The 25566-nt window shown below is 49.7% G+C and overlaps 1 protein-coding gene across 12 annotated transcripts in view; it reads left to right on the top strand.

Annotated features, from left to right (window-relative positions):
* The window catches only part of RAP1GAP2 (RAP1 GTPase activating protein 2), a 225711-nt gene that overhangs the window by 130454 nt on the left and 69691 nt on the right, over positions 1 to 25566 (top strand). Inside the window, exon 1 of one of the 12 annotated variants that reach the window (XM_045487745.1) lies at positions 17010 to 17051. The exons of the other annotated variants lie outside the window; for them this stretch is intronic. Coding sequence (XP_045343701.1) covers positions 17025 to 17051 — 27 coding nt within the window. The 5' untranslated portion in view covers positions 17010 to 17024. Of the gene's footprint in view, positions 1 to 17009; positions 17052 to 25566 lie in introns of those variants that run through there. 12 annotated transcript variants of the gene reach the window in all.

Below are 25566 nucleotides of genomic sequence, written 5' to 3'. Positions count from 1 at the left end.
ATCATCCCCTTGGGAGCCACTTCCCAGGAGCCCAAGGACAGTGTGGCCATGAGAAAGGGCTTGCCTGCCTCTGTGTCTGCGGGGATGCACCTCGGAGGCTTTAAGAACGTGGAGGTGTCTCTGTGTGCACCACCTGCAGAGAGCCATGCCTCATGCGTGCATATGTGCACACACGCGTGTTGTCCTGCTTTTGTTCATGCTTTAAGGCCAACTAGCTTACACTTCTTGCACATCACTTTAGGTGTAACTGCTTTTTAAAAAGTTTACTTACGTTGAAATGCGTAAATCTTAACTTTACACTTTTATTAATATGTTCATGTGACCTATACCAGATTCAGAGATAGGAAATTTCTGTGTCCCCAGAATGTTCTACTGTGTCCCTTTCTAGTCATCTTCCTCCCCACCCCGCGACTAGCCCCTGCCACAGAAGCAACCAGGGTTCTGATTTTTTCCACTATCAGTTTGTTTTGCCTGTTCTAGAACTCATTTGAAAGGAATCCTGTATTATGTATTCCTTTGTGTTCAGCTCCGCCTAAGGTCTGTGAGGTCTGCTCGAGCTGCCAGTGTGTTGGTAGTTTGTTCCTTTTTATTGCCGTTGTGTGAATGTGCCACAATTTGTTCATTCTCCTGTTGAGGGACATTTGGGTTATTTCTAAGTTTTGGCGGTAATGAATAGCCAAATGCTATGCACATTCTGATTTGCTTTGTTTTGTTTTGTTGTTTTTGTTTTTCGGAGATGTGTTTTCATTTCTCTCAGGTAAATATCTAGAGTGAAATTGCTGGGTCAACAGGTAGGTGAATGGTTAACCTTATACGTGCCTGCCAGTTGCCAAATGGTTGTACCGTTTTACATTCCCACTGGCGACGTTATGAGAATTTCGATTGCTCCACATCCTCGCCAACATTTGCCATTGTCAGTCTATTTAATTTTAGCCACTTGAGTGGGCATGTAGGGGCATCTCATTGTGGTTTTAGTTTGCGTTTTCCTGGTGACTAGTGATGCTGAACATTTTTTCACATGGTTGTGGACTGTCTCATAGTTCCTTTTGCCCTGTGTTCCCCCTTAAAGTCGGGTTGTCTTCTTGTAGCCATTCTTTACTTGGTATGGATACAAGTTCATTACTTTTTTTTTTTTTTAAAGATTTTGTTTTTAAGTAATGTCTACACCCAGTATGGGTCTCAAACTCACAATGCTGAGATCAGGAGTCACACACTCCACTTACTGAGCCAGGCACACGCCCTAGTTCGTACCTGTTCTTAACAGTGCCTTTGATGAGCAGAAGTTTTAATTTTGGTGATGTCTGATTTTTCATTTTATATCTGTTGCTTTCAGTGTCCTAAGAAGTGCATGCTCAGTGCATATCACAAAGATTCCTTCTAGAAGCTTTATGGTTTTAGCTGTAGGTCTCAGACCCATCGCAATTTAATTGTGTATGGCATGATATGGAGTCTAGGTCCATGTATTCCCATATATACATGGAAAGACTTTTCAGTTGCTCTGGTGCTTTAGTCAAAGGTCCGCTGGTCATATAAGTGTATTTGTATGGTTGTTTCTCCAAGCCGTGGTGCTTCTCTAGACGTGGAATGGCAAATCCCTGACACTGGTGCTGTCACTCCACCCTCCTGGCCCACAGTGGATGTTAGTAATTGATCACAGTACTCTTTCCCATGAGTTTGGATGCCGTCTCAGAATCCTCTCCATCAAAGCACTGCAGGCAGCTGCCACCAGTCATTGGAGTTGACATTTGAGATGAATTACTTCTGGCATCTCTGATTGAAATTGTCAGAGGAGGTTAAGTTATTTGCTCAAGGTCCCATAGCTGGTGAGTGCAGAGCCAGGATATGGACTCAGCTCTGTCTGTGTGACTCTGGAGCCGGTGCTGTCTTAAACGCTATTCCAGCCTCCTTTGTGTGAATCATTCGAGTGTGTTACTTAATCTCCCTAACCTGTAATTTCTTCTCCTGCAGTGGAGGGACAATGGCCATCTGACCTGGAGGAGAGGGTGTGAGAAGTAATGAGGTAATCCATGAGGTAGCTAGTAGAGTGCCTAACACATAGTAGATGGTCAATAATTGGTTGTGATGATAATGATGGTAATTTTTAAAAAGATTTTCAGTAATTTCTATACTCACCATGGGGCTTGAACCCACAACCCTGAGATGAAGAGTCGTATGCTCCATGAACTGAGCCAGTCAGGCACTGATGATGGTGATGGTGATGGTGATGATGATAACAACTACGATGGCAATGATGTGGTTCTTGCCCTTGAGAAACATATAGTCAGGGCTTCTCTCTAGGGAACTGGGGGCCACCAGCACATGAGAGTCCGTGGCCTGTTCCCCTGTAGCCTTGGGATCCTGGCCTTTGAACTGGAGGCATCAGAGAGGAACCCTGCTTCCTAGACATTGCTAATTGGAGTCTAGACCACAGGACTTGGACTAGCCACGTGGGCCACTTGGGCCTTGTTCCTTCTCTCCCTTATGTGGGGGGAATGGCTAGTCTTCCAGAATCCTTTCTCTGGGAACCCTCTTCCCCTGTCCTTTGAGTCTCTAGCCCATCCCCCTTTCCTTCTGACAGGCCGCATGGTCTCCCCCACCGTGAAGGCTAATCTCATTCCTTTGACCTGGACTTGGGCCCCTTTGAGGTTCTTTCTCAAAGATGTGAAGCAATATTGAGTAGTAGTTAAGAACACAGTTTCTGGAGCCAGTCTGCCTGGGCTTAGGGTTTTACCACTTCCTAGCTGTGTAACTTCTCTGTGCCTCAGTTTCCTCATTGGTAGAATAGAGACATAAGAGAACCTGCTTCGTGTGGTTGTGGTGGAGATGAGTTGACATGATGTATGCTTATCACTTAGAACAGAGGCACTTAGCATGTTCTCCAGAAATGTTAGTCATTATGATTCCTCCAGAGAACAGCAATGCTTAGAGGGAAAGTCTAGAAGGAAGTATACTGATTTTTCTGTTAATATAGTTTCTTCTCAGTTTCTCCTGATTTCTTGCTCTACCTCGCGAGCATGGTTGAGGTGCCTCTCCCTGTCCAATGAGCAAAACTGAAATTGCATTTTGTGTGATTGGCCCCACCTGAGCCTTGTGTATTAGACCCCAAACCCTTCCTGATAAATGTGGGTGACAGTGAGGGTCTTGGAAAAAGACCCAAACAAAGGGTCCTGCCCAGCAAACTCAGACTTGGGGAAGGGGTCTTCGGGGAGGGATTATTCTCTGGATCATGTTTCCATCCCTTTTGGTTGGGCTGCCCAGAGCCAGTCAGGGGTTACAGGCGAGGCTGGTCCCCATGGTGACAGAAAGGACCTGCAAGGCCAGCATCTGCATAAAGGATTTTGGGATTGGACTGAGTGTAGACCCGGCAGTTCAGGGCCTTGGAGAGTCCATGGTTGGCCTTGGAATGCATTTCACGATCTGTTTATCCCCGTTAGGAGTGTCCTTCCTAATTCCTATTGCCTGCGGCTAATACTAAAACGAGTCTATGCTTCTAGACAGGTCTTGTGCCCTAATAGAGCAACTGGCATTTTGGGAGTCTCCCAAGGGATGCTTCCTTCACTGCTCCAGCCCTAGTCATGCCACCTGCCTTTGAAGGCTTGACCAGCTGTCCTAACCCCAACTCTGACATCCCTGCTTATTTTGGGTCCTGCCTCCTGTGATGAATGTGTGGGACAGAGCCTTGGGCCTGGAATTTAGTAAGTATGTGACATTGTGCAGTTCAGTGATCCGTGAATCTCAGTCCCTTCATTTGTAGACTGAGCCCACCCCACAGGGTTGCTGCGAGGATTACAGAAGGCAGCGGGTGAATGAGGGCTTCGCAAAGCACATGCTCGTGTTACGTGTTGGTATGTAATGGATGCCAGTGGTTATTATTGTGGGCAGTGAGCTGAATGCTTGTGGGGTGGTTTCATTGATGATCCCACTCTTCTTCTCTTCCAGCTGCCATAGACACTTCCTCGAAGAGAGTGGCTCGGGAGGGGGCCCTCCCAGATTCCATGCCTTGCCTTTCTCCCCCACTCCCATGCATGTGTGTCATTTACCTGACACTTGCCTAGTGTGTCTGGTACTTTGGGAGTCAGTGGATGGTGGGTTCTTTTTTTGTTCCTGAAGAGGTAGCACCCCCACAGTTATGAGCCCAAGTAAGTACCTCCTGTGTGTGTCTCTCCCATTGGCTCCCCCACCCCGGCCCCTGGCAGATTCTCTGCTCCTAGATGAGTGTGGAAATGGAGTTTCAGGTCTTGGAGTATATATTCCTTACCTGGGGCTGCTGTAACAAAAAGCCACAAACTTGGTGGCTTAAAATGACAGTGGCTTAGTTACACGCGGAAATGGAACCCGTTTTGGGAGTGAATTGGGTTTGTTAGCAAATGATGTAGGCTGAGCTGATTTGATTTTTTTTTCAATTTTTTTTTTTTTAACATTTATTTATTATTGAGAGACAGAGAGAGACAGAGCACGGGCATGGGAGGGGCAGAGAAGAGGGGAGACACAGAATCCGAAGCAGGCTCCAGGCTCGGAGCTGTCAGCACAGAGCCCGACGCGGGCTCAAACCCACGAGCAGTGAGATCATGACCTGAGCTGAAGTCGGACGCCCAACCGACTGAGCTACCCAGGTGCCCCTGAGCTGATTTGATTTGGCAGCAGGATAGAGAAGTTTCTGAAATGTCAGATGTTAGTATGATGGCTGGTTAGCTCTAAATGGAAAGCCAGGAGTGAGGGGTGGATGACCGGGTGGCGTCATGCGCAGCAGAAGAGGAAAGGGAGACTGGCGAGAAGGGAAAGGGGGTGGGGAGGGGAGAAGAGGCAAGGAGAGGGTGGAGGGTGAGAAGGTGGGAGGAAGGGTGGAAGGGGATGGGATAGGTGAGGTGGAGGGCTGGTGGGCTTGGCCCCACCCAGTTAGTCCTCACATAGGCTTCCTTTGACAAACATGATGTTGAAAGATTCCTTTCAGTATTATTGGGAGGGACGTGCTCTTCATATCCTCCCCAGCTCCTGAAAGTGGCTGGGTTTAAGACCTCTGCCAGATGTTCACCTGTTTTTTCTAGGGTTCTCCCTCTCAGAGGCTAGTCCTGGTGGGTGGCCCGGGCTGAGGAGACCCGAATTGCATCTCACCCCAGAGATGTATTGGGGATCAGGATGATTCTGAGAATCCAGTTGGATCCCCACCACTCCCTGCCCCCCTCCTAACCTCCCCTTGGATGTCCAGATAGAGTTTGGGACAGCATCTGAGTGTCCTTTTGGGGTGGTCATTCTGTGGTCAGGAGAGTCAGGCCATGTGAAGCAGGAGGCAGGAGCTGTGACTTATTTTTCTCCGTCTCCTCATACTTGGTGACCTTTTGTTGAACTAGGAAGATACGATCTCTAGTCTTTGAGGGTGTGATGGCTGCAAGGAGGCAAAAGCCCCAGAAATTACCCCTGAGAGTGACCCAAGATGAGACATGACCTCCACTAAGGGGTCCAGTGGTCCCTGCTTGGGTGTGAAGACAAGGGCAGCCTGGGTAAACTCACAAAGGCAGGAAATCCTTGCATGATGCTCTCTCTGTAACTTCCCCATGAGGGGATGGATCCTGGGGGTCTGGGAACCCCAGAGCAAATCCTTCAAACACCAGAATAGTAAAGCAGAAAGTAGCTTAGGAACCACGGTCAGATCTGGGGAGCAGGAAGGTGGGTCTTCCAGTGCTGGAAGGGTCTAGTAAGTGTCAGGGTTGGGCCAGGTCGCCTAGAGAGCAGGGCTGATGCCAGGACCCAGAGCCCAAGGCCCCCGAGCTTAGTGCTGGCAGCATAGGTGGGAGCCAGGAGGCCCAGGCATCCCGGCTCATCAGACCAGCCTGAGTTGCCGTGGACAGGCAGGGCCCCAAGTCTTCTTTGCATGTCTGGGTTCTCTGCCACCTGCTCGGGCAGCCTTTCTTCTTGCTGCATGAGTCCCAGGCCCAGTGGCGGTCAGGAGTCCACACCTGGTTTCTTGGAAGGTCGGCAAAGGGCTTCAAGGCGGATATCAAAATACCAAAGTAAAAGTTCACCCCAGGCCGCAGAGCATTTCAGTTTTGAGGAGCGAGGAGAGGTTACCCAGTGAGAGGTGTGGTGCTCCTCCCTTCCATAAAATCTTCTCGGAGGGGCGCCTGGGTGGCGCAGTCGGTTAAGCGTCCGACTTCAGCCAGGTCACGATCTCGTGGTCCGTGAGTTCGAGCCCCGCGTCGGGCTCTGTGCTGACCGCTCAGAGCCTGGAGCCTGTTTCAGATTCTGTGTCTCCCTCCCTCTCTGCTCCTCCCCTGTTCATGCTCTGTCTCTCTCTGTCTCAAAAATAAATAAATGTTAAAAAAAAAAAATTAAAAAAAAAAAATCTTGGATGGTTCCTGTCAAGAGGTCAGTACTGGCTTCTTGTGGCTGCTGAAACTAACGACCACAAACTTAGCGGCTTAAGATAACACAGGTTTTTCATCATGTTTGGAGGTGAGAAGTCTGAGGTGGGTCTCACTGAGCTAAACAAGGTGTTGACGGGGCTCCTCCCTTCCATTCGGAGCAGCGACGTTGGGCTAAGTCCTCCCATTTTGCCGTCTCCCTGCTTCTCTCTGTCTGGCCTCCTGATTATCAGGACTCTTGATTACATCGGGCACACCTGTATGGTCTAGGACCTCTAAACATCTTAGGGTCGGCCGATTTAGCGGCCTTAATTCCATCTGCAACCCAATTCCCCTTATATTCGCCTCATATATTCACAGGTTCTGAGGGTCAGGACAAGAGCATCTTTTGGAGGGTCTTATTATTCAGCTGTGGCAAGGTCAGGCCACCTCCACGGTTCAGTGGGAGACACTGGGCTTTGTTAGACTTGAGCTTCTCATCTGTAAGATGGAGGGCTTTTCCCTACTTTCTAAGGAAATCCGAGAAGCCAACCCACAGTAGGTCTTCCTCTTTTGGGGTTCCATGCTCGGTGGCTGATTGTCTGCCTGACTTCATTGCTTTGTGAGCCCATGACCAGTTATATGAGTTCAAATGTCCTTCCTCACTCTTGGGTTTTGAGGGTAGGCACGTCATTTGTCCCTAAGCTTTTCCACAGAGCAAAGGCCACATAGCACTCATACTGTTGAGAGCTGAGATGTGACCTCAATTCTGTTACCTCGGGTCAGCAATTTGCTGATTCCCCCATCCAGGTGGAAATATATTACCCTGCCTTGAGGGCAGAAAAGTGACTTATGTATGTGAACTTCACTCAGCCCTGATTTGGAGCTGTCCAATCTTTTCTTGAAAGGAGGTACCGTTGCCTGGCCTCTTACCACACACTGTCCTCTTCCTCCCATTTACTTTACTTCTCATCAGAGTGGTTTGCTGTGGACCTGTGGGCCTGTGGCCCGGGATCATCTGAGGGTGAGGAAGGCAAGGTGTGGGAGCGGAGACAGGAGCTTCATTATGCTGAGACTGGCTGCACTTAGATAACCCTCCCCAGGTGACCTGCCTGGCGCAGAAAGTCCCCCTCACGGTCCCCCAGGTCAGATAGTGTTGCCTGGCTACGGGGCGGACAGCAAAGCCCTGGCAGGGAGAGTAAACAGACACACATGTTTAAAACGCAATATCACAGGGCGTGCAAACACCCCGGCAGGGCCTTCCAGCTCACTGATAATCTCTAAATCTCCTTGATGCACGAGCGTGGGGGGTGCTGTGCACCAAGACCCAGATGGTCTCTTTTGGGAATTGGCTATCAGCTGTTGTCAGGGACACGGAGGGGGCAGGGGACTTTCGGCCTCAGCCCCAGGAGGACGATCACCCGGTCACCTGGGCAAGACTCTTGAGAGACCCTGGGGCTAGCCTGGACTCCTCAGCTGGGTGGGGCTTCGAGGACAGGAGCTGGTGGCCCGGCATGGTTCAGGGCTCTGGGGCTGTGCGTCCAGATTGTGCCTTCGACTTCACACAGAGCTCTGTGGTGGGCATGGGCCCCATGAACTGTAGATCAGCAAAAGTGGAAGGAGGGAGATCAGATTGGGGTCTGCTGCTTTAGTCTGGGCAAAAAGTTGGAGGGGGCTTGAGACTGGGGGTGGGTTCGTGGTGCAGATGAGGAGAAATGGATGGATTTGACTTATATTGAAGAGGTTGAGTGAACGGGGGTGCTGTTGGGCTGGACGGGGGCGGGAGCTAGATGTCTAGTTGTCCTAGATGGGACTTGAGCGATGGGTGTTTTGGACCCATTTTTTTGAGATGGAAAAGCTTGGAAAGATTCTGGGGGGAATATCAGGGGCCCAATTTTGGAGGTTCTGTGTTTGGATATTCATGAGGCAACGAAGTGGGAAAACAAATATGTATTTGGAAATGCTAATTTGAAAGCGGGAGTGGTGCGGAGAGATGATGATAAGGGCAAAAGTTCTTGGATTTGGCAACATGGGGGTCATTGGTGACCTTGAAAAGAGCAGTTTCAGGGGAGCTATGGGGCCAGATTGATTAGCCATGGGGACAGGAAGATTGTGTCACCTAAGGTGTACAGAATTCCCCAGAACGGACCAGATTGGCCAAGCATAGCTGAGCTGGAGGTGGGGTCTCATGCATGGCCAGACTATCCTGGTAGCTAAGACCCCATGACTGCCCTGCCCTGAGAAGGCAGTGGGCTCCTTTTGCATTCAGGGCACACTGCTTCCCAGGGTGGGACAAATCCAGGCTGCCTGGTGGTGCTAGGAGAGGTCATATGGGTGAGTGCAAGCCTTCCAGCCCAAGCCTCGTGGCCAAAAGGAACTCCCAATTTAGTGAAAGTGGGGCTGTGCCTTGGGGCTAGGGCACATCACCTGCTCGTTGGGGACCTGAAGAGGTCCTGGAAGTGTGTCCGAGTCTGTAAAAGGTCAGCCCTCTCTTTAGATAGACCTCTGGCATCACCTGTCTCCACTTCATCCCCTTCATCACAGGGAGTGACCTGGAGCCCAGCTGTGGGTCTGGACTCCCCATATGGCTCACCAGGCCCCCTTGTGGCCAGTACCATCAACACTAGCGAGTGGCCTGGGGCTGGGGCTACTGGGGGCTGGGGAGCAGTGACAAGCCACAGGCTGCAAAATCCGCTGGGCAGACCCAGGGGTGTCAGGCTGCCAGGCGCTAGGGCCCCACCACCGTGTCCACTGCCTACCTCCCCAACTCAGGTGCTCCTGGAGACATCCTTAGGGAGACCGTGCCTAAGTGGGGACGGCGGCGGCCTCCTCAGTCAGAATGGGTGCATCTGCTACCGTGTCCCACGTTCCCTGCGTGGCCCGCTCATCTGCTGTGTCAGTCCTGCCCTGCGTGCAGCCTCAGTGTGAGGTCTGGAAGGTGGCACTAGCCCTCTGAGCCAGGCACCCACACTGCTTCCAGCGTATCCACTGGATACACAGATCTTTTGGTAGAAAAGGAATTGGATTGTGAGAAGAAGGCTGAGGTCTTCGACTTGGTCCTCCTTCACTCTGCGTGCCTCCTTTGTTGTCTGCTTTTGAGGAGGGGACCACTGGGCAGGCAAATTAGAAACAGCAACAGATACAACTGTTTATTGCAGGAGGGCATGTGCAGCTGGCTAATGGTCCTCACCTTGGGGGCCCACAAACCCCAGAGGACCAAGCCTGTGTGTGTTTGCATGAGTGAGTGTATACCGTGTGTGTGTGTGTGTGTGTGTGTGTGTGTGTGTGTGTGTGTTGGGGGGTGGGTGTATGGCGGATGTGAACATTTGGGTTGTTCTTTGTTGTAGTTCCTTTGTTTGGGGCGTCTGTGTGGGAGGTGGATGCTGCAGGACCCCATGTGGGTGTGGCGTCTTTGTAGCCCGCTGCTGCCCCCCAGCTGGGACAGCTGGGCCTGAGGTGGGCAGCCCAACGGCCCTGCCCCGATCTTACAAGGGCCTGCATTTGCCCCAGTACCCGTTCATCAGCCTCAGCTGGCAAAAGCAGGCGGGACAATCGTGTAACTTGACATATGGTTTATGGGAAAGAGCTGTTCAGTGTCAATGTCCCCACGTGGCTGTGTGTGTATAATTAGGCTGTTGGAGCTCTGGGGCTGTTCGAGTCGCTCGGGACTGAAGCATTTATTTAGGTAATCATTAATTGGAAGATGGGGAAGGGAAAGAACATGCAATTTGCAGATGTCCCCTTCCTGCAGGTTAGCCTGAAACGAAACCCTCAGCAAGGAGGGGGGTGGAACCCCCCAGACTTCCTTCTGCCTTCTCCCTCCGGGGAGGAGACAGTTGGGCCTTTTAGGGGCCACCAGGGCTGAGGTGGGATGACTCAGATGGCATCTCTCAGGCATACTGGGAGCACGAGCCCCCAAAGTTACCCATCTCCTATGACTTCTTTTCTGATACTGCCCTTCGCTTAGCCAAACCCAGCGGCACAAACACATGTATTGATTTATTCTGTTTTCAGTCCAGTGCATCTGATGAGAACCTGCTCTGTGCTAGGCAAGGGACTGACTTCAGCCAAATCCCAGGGATCTGTTGCCCTGGATGGAGGGCAGTGTTAACAGGAAGAGCCTGGATAATTGCAATTGTGACTTAGATAATCTCTAAACCTCGCTCTTGCCACTTAGTAACAGTGCTGGTGTGGGCATGGGGGGTGGAGAGCTTCTTTTTTCTTCTTGGTCTCAGAGCAGCGGTTGTACAGCTGGAAGCACCTCCCAGGGACGAGGGCTCTGGGAGCAGCCAGGTGCCTCTGGGGTGACCGCTTGGCCCCAGTGGCGGGGAGGGCGACTCCTGTATACTCTGAGTGAGAGTGGAAACTGAGGCACAGAGCTAGGAGAGGCCTGTTGAGAAGGCTGGTTGATATGTGGCATATGTCATGGTGGACGGTGCCTCCTACTTTAGAAATGGTGTGAAGTTGGTGTCCCTCAACTCGGTCTTGCCTCAAGCTTCAGAGTGACTTAGGGAATGAGACCAGGAGGAGTCTTTATTTTGGAGATAAGTGAGCTGAGCTCTGGTCACAGCCAAGAGACCGGCAGGATGAGGACACTCTCCCTGGTGGTAGCTGGGTGTGTTCATGGTTCCTCGAGGTAGTGCTAGCCTGCCAGGAGGGCAGGGACACTCTCACGGGAGGGCAGGGGACAGCTCCTGAGATAAGCGAAGGGGAGCAGGGTCTGCTGGGGAGGGCGCAGGTCCTGTGTCGCGGCTGGGCTGGCTTCTCTCTGAATGGGTGAGCCCAGTGGCAGCCTCTGCAGCCTCTCCTTTCTCGCAGGTACAGGTCAAGGCCAGGACCAGGGGAGGCTGCCCATTGGCACCGGGTCAGGAGTGCCTGGTTCTTAAAACTTACTCAGTGGAGGGTGAGGGGGAGAGTCAGGGTACAGAAGGCTTCCGCCGTCCTCTCTACAAACCCAGAGTGCAGGTGTGCTGGACAGCACGGCTGCAGTTTCTGCTCTCAGAGAGCCAGCAGGAAAGTGGGCAGGAGGGAGAGCGGAGAGAGGGAGAGGGGAAGGAAGCGTACGGGGAGAGGGTGAGCTGGAAGGTGCCCTGGTTTGTGCAGGTACCTTGCCTGGGGAACAAAGACCACCAAAGAGTGATGGAGGGGGGAGCCACGTCTCTGACACCCAGCCAGACACCCACCCACCAGTGGCAATTAGGAGAGAGAAATGCCACGGAGCTCAGGACACTTTGCATTTCAGGGACAAGAAGACTTGGGGGGAAGCAGAGGTTTTCCTGGAGGCCAGTGCTGCCCTTTGCTCCCAGCCTCTCAGCCTCAGGGCTGCTATATTTCCTATTCCTCAGGATAGACGGAAACAGAGGGCCACAGTGTGGCCACCGATGAGACCACAGCCAGGCTGACTCCCTCACTTTCCTGCGTGTAGGCTGCTGCCTGACAGCCCGGCTCACCCTTTGCAGGCCTATAACTTGATAACCCGATGAGATTTACACAGCTGTTTGTCCAGTCCCCCACTGGGAGCCTTGGACCTGAACCTGAGCCCACCTTTGTTTGGAAGCCTCGGAGTTTCAGGCCGCAGACTAGACCGGCACCCCAAAGGCTGGCTTGGAGAGCCTCTACTGTGTAGACTTCACAATTCCTTAACCAGTGCAGGCCTGGGAACAAGTGCCATGCTCTTGTTCCAAGGTAGGGACATCTTGGAAGCAGGAGCCTCAGTTGTTTCCTGGAAAATGGGCCTGGATTGCCCCAAGGCAGTGCCCCTTGCAAACACCCACAGGGCCTCCCCGCCTTGGTTGTAACCACTGATGGTGTTCATCATCCACTGTACATCCTGCTGATACTTTAGCTGGGTCAGTGCTTTACAGTTTATGAAGCATTTTCTTGAACGCTTCTGGTTCTCACAACTACCCCAGAAGGGAAGAATTCTTTCCCCGACTTCATAGATGAGAAAATTGAATTTTAGAGAGGTACATGTAGCACTCCCCTTAGCCAGCTGGTAAGACACTAACTTGAGGCTTGTGATTTCAAGTTTAGTATTCTTTCTGCTACCCCAAGAAATAATTACTGAGTACAAATAATTACTGTGCAGCTACTACTGTATTTCATCGCTTCTAAGATACACTCCCCCACAAACCCCCCATTTCACGTCTGTGAAACCAGGCTGCATCTCACTACCAATGCATGCCAGAGTTTGTGGCCAGTGGTGTTTTTGCTTTGTTAGTGATACATAAAATAATGTGTATCTTACAATGGAGGTCATTTTTGGGTTTGATGAAATCTGGTGTATATAGACATAGCTTCTGCCTGCCAGGAGTTTTTAATTGAGAGGAAAGATCAGCCAGTCACCTAGCCATTAGGAGGAAACAGGATATGGTATGTACCCAAATCAAGTCAAGTGCTATGGGAATTCTGGCCGAGGGCTTTCAGAAAGATTTTAGGGAAGGACAGGTGGGATTTGGACCCCAAGCCTTCTGCTGCGTGTATACCCACCAGCTGATCCCAACAATGCCCCCGGGCCCTGTTAGAGTGCTGGTTCAGAACTTGGACTCTGGAGGCTGACTGTATTTGTCTCGCCGATGCTGTCTGTTGACCTAGTTATTTCTTCTCTCAGCCTCAGTTTCCACACATGTAGAGTGGGGATAATAATAGTGACGGCCTCCGAGGTGGTCATGAGGATTGGAGTCCAGGATCTGGCACATAAAACAAGAGCCCCGTAAATGTCACTTGCTCCCCTCACGAAGGTAGTCTATAAACTCGACAGATTCAGAGTTGGCAGATGTTGTTGATCAGTTGCTGTCCTTGTGTTAGGCGCATGTACGTTTGTCATCTCATTTCATCAGAAGCACCCGGGAAGGTGGGGATCATCATTCCAGTTTTACAAATGAAGAAAATGGGGCTCAAGGTCACATAGCTGGCCAGTGGCTACGCTGGGATTTGGATGCTGGTCTGACTCCCACTCTGGTGCTCTTTCTCTGGGACCACAGCTGCTATTGAAAAATTCCAGGTAGGGAAGGAAACTGTGCTGGTCTAGGTGAACTTGCTACAGGCAGGATATTTTGTAATCAAATTATTACCATTGGACATCCTTTAAAAATTTTTTTAAAATGTTTACTTATTTTGAGAGAGAGAGAGAGAGAGACAGAGAGACAGGGAGACAGAGAGACCGAGAGACAGAGAGAATGAGTGGGGGAGTTGCACAGAGAGAGGGGGAGACAAAGAATCTGAAGCAGGCTCCAGGCTCTGAGCTTTCAGCACAGAGCCCGATGTGGGCTTGAACCCACGAACCATGAGATCATGACCTGAACTGAAGTTGGAAGCTTAACTGACTGAGCCACCTAGGTGCCCCTGTTGGGCATCCTTAATAGTGGATTTTCTGGTGTAGAAGGAAGAGAGGTCCCATTTCAACGTTTATTTATTTTTGGGACAGAGAGAGACACAGCATGAACAGGGGAGGGGCAGAGAGAGAGGGAGACACAGAATCGGAAACAGGCTCCAGGCTCTGAGCCATCAGCCCAGAGCCTGACGCGGGGCTCGAACTCACGGACCGCGAGATCGTGACCTGGCTGAAGTCGGACGCTTAACCGACTGCGCCACCCAGGCGCCCCTGAGAGAGAGGTCCCATTTCAAAGATACAGGAGGCTAATATGACAGAGGGGAGTTTGGCTCAGACCTTAATCTCCGCCACCGCCCCCCGCCGACCTCCCTGTGGTCAGTGGGTAGTTTTGTTCCACCAGCATGGCTGTTTGTCTCTCTGGCCCTCGTTCCTTCTTCTGTGCTTTGCTGTCCTCAGGACTCCTTGTCTCGGCCCTGCCTGTCCCTCTGGAGAGGCCACCAGGGTGTGGTCCTGTTGCCACCGCTGCTCATGATCCTGCCAGGCGCTGTGGGCCTCCTTGCCCACAGCCTCTTTCCTGCCCTCTCGAGTTTAGCAAAGGCAGACACCTTTCCCCCCACCCTTTCCCCTTCTTCCTCTCCATTCTCTCCCACCTTATCCCCTCTTTCACCTGGTACACTTGGCTCTGCTCCTCACCGGCTGTGTGACCCTAAGCAGGTCAGTTAACCGCTCTGAGCTTCATTTTCCACCTCCTCCCCAACTAGATTATCTATCGTAAGGGAAGATTATCAAATGGGAGGTAGTGGGAACGAATCCTAGGCCTGGATCTTGACTCCTGCTCTATCACTGTGCATCCTTAGGTTCAGGACTTGATTTTCTTGTATCGCTGTGGTCTTACTGCGAAATGGGGAGAGTAACTCCTTTCTGGAAAGTCCTTCCTTTGTGGCATAGCTGTTGCCCACTCCTCTGTGCATCCATGCAGGCATTGGCTTATCCCCATTACTGCCCCTCTTTTATTGGGTTGTGATTATTTACTTAGGTGATTCTCTTAGTCACTAGATGGAACTCAGTTCTTTTATTTGATTATTCATTCAGCAAGTATTTGTTGAGCACCTGTGTGCCAGGTGCTGAGATTACAGATGAATTCAGTGGGTTGGGGGGGGGGGTGATGGTGACAAACAAATTAAAATACAGAGCAAGAAGTGATTCCATAGGGCATATGCAGGATGCTGTGGGTGTACCATCTGGGGGAGGGGTAGAAGCCAGGAAGGCTTCCTAGAAGAGGTGATTTGCAAGCTAAGGCTTCAAGGGCAAGTAGGAGTCAACCAAATAGAGGGGAGCAGGTAAGAGAAGGGACTGAGGCTGATCTTCACTGGGTGCCCTGCCTGAAGCCAGTGCTTGGCTTAGAGGGGATCAGTTAGTTCCCTGTCTCCTTCCTCACTGCTGCCGCCTCTGAATGCATTCCTGTGCAGAGGCAGGGGATTGGACCACGAGGCTCCCTGGGCGCTGGGGTGCTGTGGCAGGGGGGTTGCAGAAGTATTCTGGGGAGGGTGTCCTGGGGAGCTGGCCTGCAGGAGTGGGTGTGGCAGGGCGGGGTGAGGGCTCAGCTAAATGACTCATTGGCTCTGAGCAGGAATGCAGATGAGCCAGAAGCAGGTGCAGGAGGGAGCAGGGAGGATGTTGAAGAGGCAGGAGCCTTACTCTGGGTACCTTTCCCCAGGGGCAGGGAGACTGGTTATCTATCAAAGTCTTAAGAGTTGGAAGGGACATTGGCAGCCTTCTCTGCAGCCAGGGCTCTCCCTAGCTCATGCCTCCTACAACTGTGTGCACATCCTAGAACTCTGCCCTTCTCACCCCACCCCTTATGACTTCCAGTGTCACTTGAAGCCCCCAGGGATGGACCCATGCCAAGGCCTTCTCTGACCGCAACTGAGCTGTGCCCTCCTCCAGTCCCTGGGGACATTTCCTGAAGCTCAAGCAGGAGCATGGTGGGGCTGGGCTGGGGAAAGGAGATGGATCTTGTGCCTGGTGGTGGGCTGGGTCAGGGGAGGGAAGGCAGGGACCAGATCAGCTTCTTGGGTGGGGCTGAGCAGGTGCTGGGGTACTTTTCATGCTATCAACTAAAAGGCTGAAGGTCTTTGTGTTTCGTCCTCCACGGGACAGAGTATATACACCCCAATCCTGTTCTAAGACACCTTGCCAAGTGGGTCAGATCTGTCCATTTTACAGATATGGACACTAAGGCTCAGAGGGTGAGTGACAGCTTATAGCAGCAGAGCCACGAGTTAGGACCTTGTCTGCCACACACCAAGTCCGGAGCTACCCCACACCACACCACCTTTTTTGGAGGGATTAAAAAAAATTCATTCTTCTCCTTCTGAGCCAGGGACATTGCTTTCTGCCCAAAGCTGGAATGGGACCGAGGGTTGTGGGTGGATATTAAATGTAATATGTTTATTAGTATTAGAAAGAGACTCTGAGACCCAGGTGAGCCCTGGGCTGAGCTCCGGGGCCTGGCTCCTCGCTCCCCACACTTGTGTTCTTACTAATGGCACAGCACTCTGGCGCCTCTGGGCCCTGAGCTGTGGAGGCCAAGTCTATCTGTCCAAGCCATTTGCTTTATTTGTTTTTAATTTTTCTTATGGGATAACCGTAGGTCATGAGGACTGCTCTCCTTTTGAAAGCACATTAAAATTTTTGTTTTTTAACCGAAGAAATGCATGTAATGATTCTAAAAAAAAAAAACAAACCAACCCCTCAGGCTCTTTGTGAAAGAAAGCAGTTTGCTGTGCCTCTGCTGTCCTCGTACAAGCCCCATCTGGAAAGGAGCCACTTACTGTTTCAGGTGTGGCTTCAAACCTCTGAGTGGGACGACGTTTCAGGGTCTGTGGGGTTCACGAGAATGCCTTTAAAGTCGCAGACACCTGCTGTCTTTCTTTTACTTTGTTCTTACTCTCCTTATATATAGGGCTTCCCAGTTCACAGATGAGAACATTGAGGCCCCGTGCATGGGGACTCCTGCCTTCCATCCCCCAGGCCCCAAGTGGGCCTCCTCTTACAACCTGCTGGCAGGATGCATCCCTTGGGAGGCACCCCTTGCTCTTATGACACATGACCACCAGCCCTGGGTTCCCAGGAAAACGGCACTGGCAGAGGAGGGGTCAAAGGTCAGGGCTAGTCACTGTGGAATAACAGCTCCGGGCGGACACCCAAATCCTGCAGTTCCTTGTTTGATCTTAAGGAAGTTGTCCAACGTCAGCAGCCCAGCTGCTGGGGTTGTGGCAGCAACAGCTACAGTGGTGCTCAGGCAGACAGACAGGGCCCCTCCAACTTGCAGGGGAAGGCACGGGTAGAAGATGATGGATTTCTTGAAGAATCTTTTGGTGAGTGTCCCAGGCTGTGGAGGAGTGCCTGGCCAGGCCCTGCTGCCCGAGCAGCCAGACCCCCTTCTCCTTTTGTCTGGCAGGGAGCCCCTGGTGGCTCTTGGCCTACCATGGGGCATGGAAGCCACCTGTCACTCAGGGGAAGAAGGGACAAAGATCAGGGACAGTGGGGACTATGTGTGTGGAGGGGGTTGTGGGAGGCTGCGGGACAGAGTTGGGGACAAGAGCCTTTCCTCCCTGGCCTGGAGATCTGAGATGGGGTCCCGGCAGGGGACCGGGCGGGACTTATCTCTGTGCAAGTCTGGCAAGGCTTGTAGGCGCTGTGCCGGAGCCTGAGGGGCCCCACGGCCGGCTGCAGGTGGGGTGCCCAGGTGAGGGAGGGAGGAGGGACTCTCTTGCTGGGCTTCTGCCTGGCTGTGCACACTCGGAGCTGGCCAGGCCTGCCCTGTAGGTCCAGCCCCCTCTCCCCTTCGTGCTGTGGCGCCCCGGATGGCCCTGGCAGGGGCTCTGCGTCCTGTCACGGAGCCCCTGAGCCTTGCAGTCAGTGTGCACTAGGTAGTGGCATGTGTGCAATGTTCCTGGCTGGCGTGAAGAGTCAAGGTCTTCTCCTGCCAAAGCCAGATTGTCCTTGAAGGCTCCGTGGATCCCTTGTTTCTGCTGTGCCAGGACCTTTGTACCGTCCTAGGGAACATGGGGGTCCTAGATTGACTGGGTGAGAGCGGGACTGCTGGGCTCTTCCTCACTCACAGATCTGTCTGCTGTAGGCTGGAGTGGGTCGTGCTACCCTCCTTTCTCCAGGAGAGCGGAGGGTGACAGTTTAGGGATGAGTGTGGGCAGTGACAGGACGCTTGTTTGGGGGTAGGGCTAAGGCGTCCCCCAAGTCTGAGGCCGTGCCACTGCTAGCTCCAGGACAGGGGGTGAGCCTGGTGACCCTGTTACTAAACAGAAATGGCCTGAACCCCCTGCATCTTGGCAGGGGTGTGGAGTGGTATGTTGGAGTTTTTAAGTTTATTTATTTTGAGAGAGAGAGAGAGAGAGAGAGAGAGAGAGAGAGAGAGAGAATGAGAATCCCAAGCAGGCTTCACTCTGTCAGCACAGAGTGGAATGTGGGGCTTGGTCTCATGAACCGTGAGATCATGACCTGAGCCCAAACCAAGAGTTGACAATTGACTGAGCCACCCAGGCACCCCTATTGGAGGGTTTTAAGCTGGGGGCCAGTGTTGTCTGCTTTATCTTTCAGAAAGACCATGTGGCTATCACATGGGGAGCTGATTAGGGAGGCTCTGGTGTGGAGGCCGCTGCATGGTCCTGCTGAGGGACAGTGAGACCTGGTGGAGGCAGGGTGGATGCAGAGAAGTGCTCAGACTTGGGATGTATTTTGACAGTGGACTTGCAGTCAGATTGGGGCTGAGGGATGAGGGATAAAGAATCCAGTGATGACCCTGGAGATTTGTCCTGAGCTTCAGGATGGGTGGAGGAAGGCTTTCGAGGAAGAACATTAACAGGAGTTCCGTTGGGGCTTGTGAAGTCTGAGATGCCCATCAGACATGTGCGTGAGATGTGGAGTTGGCAAACCCAGATAGATCTGGACTTGAATCTGGGTTCTGCCTTTACTGGGTGTTTACTCTGGGCAGGTCGCTTAACTGCTCTGACCCTCCCACCCTCTCACCCACTCCCTGGGCACTTGTGAGGCTTCTGTCGTGGCATTTGTGAAATGCTTGGTTCAGTGCCTGGTGCATCATGGGTGCCCAACAGAGGACACCTTGGGGCTTGCTAAAATTTTGCCTACATCATCCCATTTTCCAGCTCAGGGACATTCCTATTGGCTTCCTATTGTACAAGGCAGAGCTTGGAACTTATGTCTTGTGGGCTGATTTGGCCAAATCAGAGTTAATACCTGTATTCCTCAAACTATTCCAAAAAGTAGAAGAGGAAGGAAAGCTTCCAAATACATTGTACAAGGCCAGCATTATCCTGATGCCAAAACCAGCCAGAGACACCATAAGAAATCCATAGGCCAGTACCCCCGGTAAACATAGATTCAAAAATCCTCAGCAAAATATTAGCAAACTGCATACAGCAATACATTAAAAAGATCATTCGCCGCAATCAAGTGGGATTTATTCTGGAGATGCAAGGATAGTTCAATAATCGCAAATCAGTCAGTGTGATAAACCACATCAACAAAAAGAAGGATAAAAATCCCTCAATATAATAGAGAAATATGAAAACCCACAGCTGACATGCTCAGTAGTGGAAAACTGAGAGGTTTTCCTTTACAACCAGGAATAAGACAAGGATGTCCTATCTTGACACTTTTATTTGACATAGTACTGAAATTCTAGCCATAGCAATCAGACAAAAAAAAAAAAAAAAAAGTATACAAAGTGGTAAAGAAGTTAAATTGTCACTATTTGCAGATGACATATTATACAAAGAAAATTCTAAAGACTCCACCAAAAAACTACTAGAAGTAATAAGTGAATTCAGTAAAGTCACAGGATACAAAATTAATACCCAGAAATTGATAGCGTTTCTATACTCTAATAACAAAGTAGCAGAAAATTTAAGTAAACAATCCCATTTACAATTGAACCAAAAGAATGAAATACCTAGGAATAAACTTAACCAAGGAGGTGAAAGTCCTCCAAAAACTATAAAACATTGATGAAAGAAATTAAAGATGACACAAACAAATGGAAAGATATTCCATGCTTATGGATTGAAAGAATTAATATTGTTAAGATGTCCTTATTACCCAAAGGAATCTGCAGATTAAATTCAATCCCTACCAAAATACCAACGACATTCTTCACAAAGCTAGAACAAATAATTCTAAAATTTGTATGCAACCACAAAAGACTCCAAATAGCCAAAGCAATCTTGAAAAAGAAGAACATAACTAGAGGTATCACAATTCCAGATTTCAAGATATACTACAGAGCTGTAGTAATCAAAACAGTATGGTACTGCCACAAAAATAGACACATAGATCAATGGAACAGAATAGAGAGTCCAGAAATAAACCCACACTTACATGGTCAATTAATCTATGATAAAGGAGGCAAGAATACACAATGGAGAAAAGACCGTCTCTTTAATACTGTTGGGAAAATTGGACAGCTATATGTAAAAGAATGAAACTGGACCACTTTCTTACAGAATACACAAAAATAAACTCAAAATGGATTAAAGACCTACTGTGAGACCTGCAACCATAAAAAGCCTAGAAGAGTACACGGGCAGTAATTTCTCTGACATTGGCCATAGCAACATTTTTCTAGACATGTCTCCTATGGCAAGGGAAACAAAAGCAAAAATAAGCTATTGGGATGACATAAAAATAAAAAATCTTTTGCACAGCAAAGGAAACCATCAACAAAACAGAAAGACAGTTTAGTGAATGAGAGAAGATATTTTCAAATGATATATCTGATAAGGGGTTAATACCCAAAAGAACTTACACAACTCAACACCAAAAATTAAAAAAACCCACCCAGTGGTTCAGTCAGTTGAGTGTCTGGCTCTTGATTTCAGTTCAGGTCATGATCCCAGGGTTGTGGGATCGAACCCCATGTCTGGCCTGTGCTGAGCGTGGAGCTTGCTCGGGACTCTCTCCCCTAGTCATGCTTCCCCCACCCCAGCCTCTCAAATAAAAAAACAAACAGACAAACAAACAAACCACTCATATCCAACAAGTCTGGTTAAAAAACAGGCAGAGAACCTGAACAGATATTTCTCCAAAGAACATATACAGATGGTCAGCAGACACATGAAAAGATGCTCAACTTCACTCATCATCAGGAAGATGCAAATTAAAACCACAATGAGATGTCACTTTACACATGCCAGAATGGCTAGAAATAATAAGTGTTGGCAAGGATGTGGGGAAAGATGAATCCTCATATACTGGTAGTGTGAATGTAAATTGGTGCGGCCACTGTGGAAAACAGTGGAAGTTCCTCAAAAAATTAAAAATAGAATTACCATATGATCCAGTAAATCCACTATGAAGAAGAATACAAAACACTAATTTGAAAAGATACATGCACCCCTGTGTTTATTGCCACATTAGTTACAATATAGCCAAGATGTGAAAACGGCATGTCTGTTAACAAATGGATAAGGAAGATGTGGTATATATGTATTCAGTGGAATATCATGTAGCCATAAGGATGAGATTGTGCCATTTGAGACAACATGGGTGGACCTAGAGGGTATTGTGCTAAGTGAAATGTCAGACTGAGAAAGACAAATACATATGATTTTACTCATAAGCAGAATCTGAAAAATCCCAAATGAGTAAACAAAGGGCAGAATCGGACTAATGAATACATAGAGCAAACTAATGGTTGCCATCAGTTTTGGGAGGGGTTTGGAGGATTGGGCAAAATGGGTGAAGGGGAGTGGGAGATACAGGCTTCTAGTTATGGAATGAGTAACTCATGGGGATAAAGGACAACAGCATAAAGAATACAGTCAGTGACATTGTAGTAATAGTGAGGTATCAGGACAGGTGGTAGCTACTCTTGTTGGTGAACATAGCAAAATGTGCAAACTAGTCAAATCACTGTGGTACACCTGAAACTAATGTAACTCAATTGTACTACAAAAAAAAAAATGTTTTGGCAGAATGTTTTCCCTTGAGTTTCCAGATCAGCTGTAGGATCAGCTTTTCAATTTCTACAAAGAATCCAAGTGGGATTCTAATAGAGGTTGCATTCTAGATTGCTTTGGGTAGTATTGCTATTTTAAGAATATTGTCTTCCAACCCATGAGCAAGGGATGTTGTACCATTTATTTATGTCTTTTTAAATTTCTTTCATCACTGTTTTGTAGTTTTCAGGGTACAAATATTTCACCCCCTTGGTAAAATTATAGTAGATTTTTAAAAATGCTATTGTAAATGGAATGGTTTTCTTAATTTTCTTCTCAGATTTCTCATTGCTCATATATAGAAACAACTGACTTTTGTTTGTTGAGCTTGTAACAAACGGTTTTAAATGTCCTTTATTGGGGCGCCTGGGTGGCGCAGTCGGTTAAGCGTCCGACTTCAGCCAGGTCACGATCTCGTGGTCCGTGAGTTCGAGCCCCGCGTCAGGCTCTGGGCTGATGGCTCAGAGTCTGGAGCCTGTTTCCGATTCTGTGTCTCCCTCTCTCTCTCTGCCCCTCCCCTGTTCATGCTCTGTCTCTCTCTGTCCCAAAAATAAATAAACGTTGGAAAAAAAATTAAAAAAAAAATGTCCTTTATTAGCTTTAGTAACGTGTGCGTGCGTGCGTGTGTGTGTGTGTGTGTGTGTGTGTATTCTTTGGATTTTTCCATATTGGTTCATGTCATCTATAAATTGAGATTGTTTTATTTCTTCCTTTCCAATTTGGATGCCTTTTGTTTCTTTCTCTTACCTAATTGCTTTGGCTAGAATTTTTAGTACACTGAATAGTAGTGGTGAGAGTGGGTATCCTTATTTGGTACCTGGTCTTATGGATAAGTTTTCAGTATGCTTTCAGTGTCATTGAGCATGACTTGGGTTTATAAAAAAAAAAAAAGTCCTTTATCATATTGAGGAAGTTTCTTTCTATTTTTAGTTTTCTGAGTATTTTTATTATTGGATTTTGTCAAGTGCTCTTTCTGTGTTAGTTGAGATGATCATGTGTCCCTCCCCCCCTCCCCCCATTCTATTAATATGATGTATTACATTGATTTTCTTATGTTGGACCAACCTTGCATTCCTGGGATAAATCCCATGTGGTCATGGCATATGGCACGCTGTTCAATTTGGTTGCTACTGTTTGGTTGAGGATTTTTGCGTCTGTATCCAGCAGGGATACTGGTCTGTAGTTTCCTACCCTTGTAGTTTCTTTGTATGGTTTTGATAATGAGTTAGGAAGTGTTCCCTCCTCTTATATATTCTGGAAGAGTTTATGAAGGATTGGTGGTAATTCTTCTACTTCCTCCTCCTCCCCTTCCTCCCCACTTCTTCTCCCCCATCCTCCCCCTCCCCCTCCTTTTTTTTTTTTTTTTTTTTTTAAAGTAGGCTCTAAGCCCAGCATGGAGCCCAGGTGGTATTCTTCTTGAAATGTTTGTTAGAATTTACCATGTTGCCACCTGATCCTGGACTTTTCTTTTTGGGAAGTTTTTTGATTATTGAATCAATCTTTTCACTTAGCCCTTCACTCTTAGGCTACTTGCTTGGTACCTGTAGTCGTTTGCATTTTCAAATCCTTGGAGATTTAAATAGAATTCTGCCTAATTTTTAAGATGTTCCATAAGAACCCAGCCATCTTCCCATTCTTCCTGATGCTGTTCCACCTCTGCTCTGGCCAGGTTGGTCCCTGTCACACATCACCTTCATTAAGTACAGTGAATTCCACAAGTCAGTGGTTCTCAGTGTGGTCTCTAGACCAGGAGTACCAGTATCACCTGGCAACTTGTTATAAATGGAGCTTTTCTGGCCAGGAATTAGAAGCTTGCCGGGGTGGGGGGTGGGCGGGGGGTGGGGGGGGGGGGTGGCTCGAAACCTGTTTTTCAACGAGCCCTTCAGGCAATTCTGTTGCATCACGGTTGTCATAGTAAATAAAGACCCCTGGAGGCTCCTGGCCCAAGATGACACAGCTGAAGTAGTGTCTCCAGGCGCCAGCAGCCAAGGAGCTGTGCTCAATGTGAATTGGTGGGATTGGAGCCCAAAGAAGGGAAAGAGGAGCAAGAAGGTAGGATAAGAGAGAAGGGGAGGGAGGCTTGCATGGAACACTCCCTGTGCCTGGATGCAACTTACTGGAGGTGCCAGTTGGGGGTAGGGTTGGCTGTCCAGGATGAGGGGTACAGTCTGTGGCCAAAGAGCAGACAGTACTTACTGGCATCAGCACTGGCCTCTTTAGCCCAGACTCCTAAGACAAAGACTCAGCCTCCACCGCCTGCTTCGTTCTTGGCTTGCTTGGCAGAGTAATCAGTCTCTCATTCAGCACGTGTTCCTGGAGCATCTCCTATGTGCCAGACAATTCTAGGCCCAAGGACATAGCAGTGAACGAAATCAAGGGCCTGCCTATGAGGATCTCCTATTCTAGTGAACCTACCCTTTGTCTTCTTGTGGGGAACATCCCCAGCGTTTTCCGCAGGCTTTGGCAGCTAGGCTGGTGGCCAGCTGGCCCCCTCACTCTGCCCGCGCTGTGGAGGGGGACCTCTAGGCCAGCAGCAGAGTTAGAGCAGTGAGACTTGCGCTCTGGCTAGGCAGCCATGGGACATATCCTGTCTGGCTCCCCGTGGGGGGTGTGCTCTGTGTTCCTTAGCTCTCCCAACCTTCCAAAAATCTCTTTACAAAACTCTCCAGAAATCCTTTTCTTTTGCAGTGTCTTCCTTGCCTATGGGGACAAGAAGCTTGCTCTGTTTCCCTCTTCCCCCAGCACCACCCAGCCCATGTCTCCATCCCATTTTCCTGGGAGCACCTTCTCCTCCATCCTTGTCTTGTTTCCATGTCTCTTGTTGCCGTCGACACACCTTTGCCTCTTTGGTGTGTCCTAGATTCAGATAGGCAGGGACAAGGAGACAGTTGCTACCGTGCACGAGCATGCTGTGTTGGGTGCTCTGCCAGGCTCTGCAGACTGGCTCACGTTACCCCACCGCAGCCCCACTCCAAGGCGCAGGTGCTCAGACGACACCGTCCTGTGCTGTGAGCAGCGGGCGTGTGGTACCTCCTGGGCAGGGGTTGTAGAAAGGCCGTTCACATATAAACACATCCTGTCTCCAGGAGGGGAAGAAAGGAGCTCAGAGCTAGGGCAGGTTGCCTAGCAGGGACCCTATGGGCAGCAGGTGGGTGGCAGTGAGTGTCCCTTCTCCAAATAGGGTCGGGGGGAGGATGAGGGAGAGGGGGCAGTGCTGGTGGAGACCTTCCCAGCTGAGATATAGCAAGAAGGAAAGAACAGGTGGCTGCTTGTCTGCAGGGAAAGGCCGCATCCAGATGTAGGGCTGCTGTGGACCAGATGGAGGTAGGGCGCAGGGCGGCGAGATGGAGGTCTGTGGCCTCCTACACTGTGCTCCTTCATGGCTGCTTCTCCGTTGCCTGGGCAGGGGCTGACACCCAAGTGAACAAGGAGGGGCGTCTGGAGGATTTCTTGAGGCTGACCTTGCAGGTTCTGTTCTCTTCTGCTCCTGCTGCCTTAGACCTCCTCCTGCGTTCACCCCCAAGGACTCGCTTTGCCCTTCTAGAGGAAGGCCTGATGTTTTCTATATTGGGAGGTGGAGAGGACAGGGGTGGAATCCAAACAAAAGCCTGGGGCCCAGTCTGTGACTTCCTTGGTTGAACGCTGGTTCTCTGTGATTATCTCATGGCTTACTTGACTGGCTGTTAAAGGGGAGCCCAAGGGGACACGCTGGCTGTGGCTGGGATTTGGGTGGCAACCGTTGTTGCTAATAATAAATGGGACAGCTGAGCGGATGCTATTGATGAGGAGGCTGAATTACATTTCTCTGTGACAATCCAATGCTGGCTTCCTGATGGAGGGGGAATTCCCTTCCTGAGGA

The sequence above is a fragment of the Leopardus geoffroyi genome, chromosome E1 (assembly GCF_018350155.1).
Source record: "Leopardus geoffroyi isolate Oge1 chromosome E1, O.geoffroyi_Oge1_pat1.0, whole genome shotgun sequence".
NCBI classification, from domain to species: Eukaryota; Metazoa; Chordata; class Mammalia; order Carnivora; family Felidae; genus Leopardus; species Leopardus geoffroyi.
Note: the sequence above shows the minus strand (reverse complement) of the source record. Positions and strands in the feature narration are given on the sequence as shown.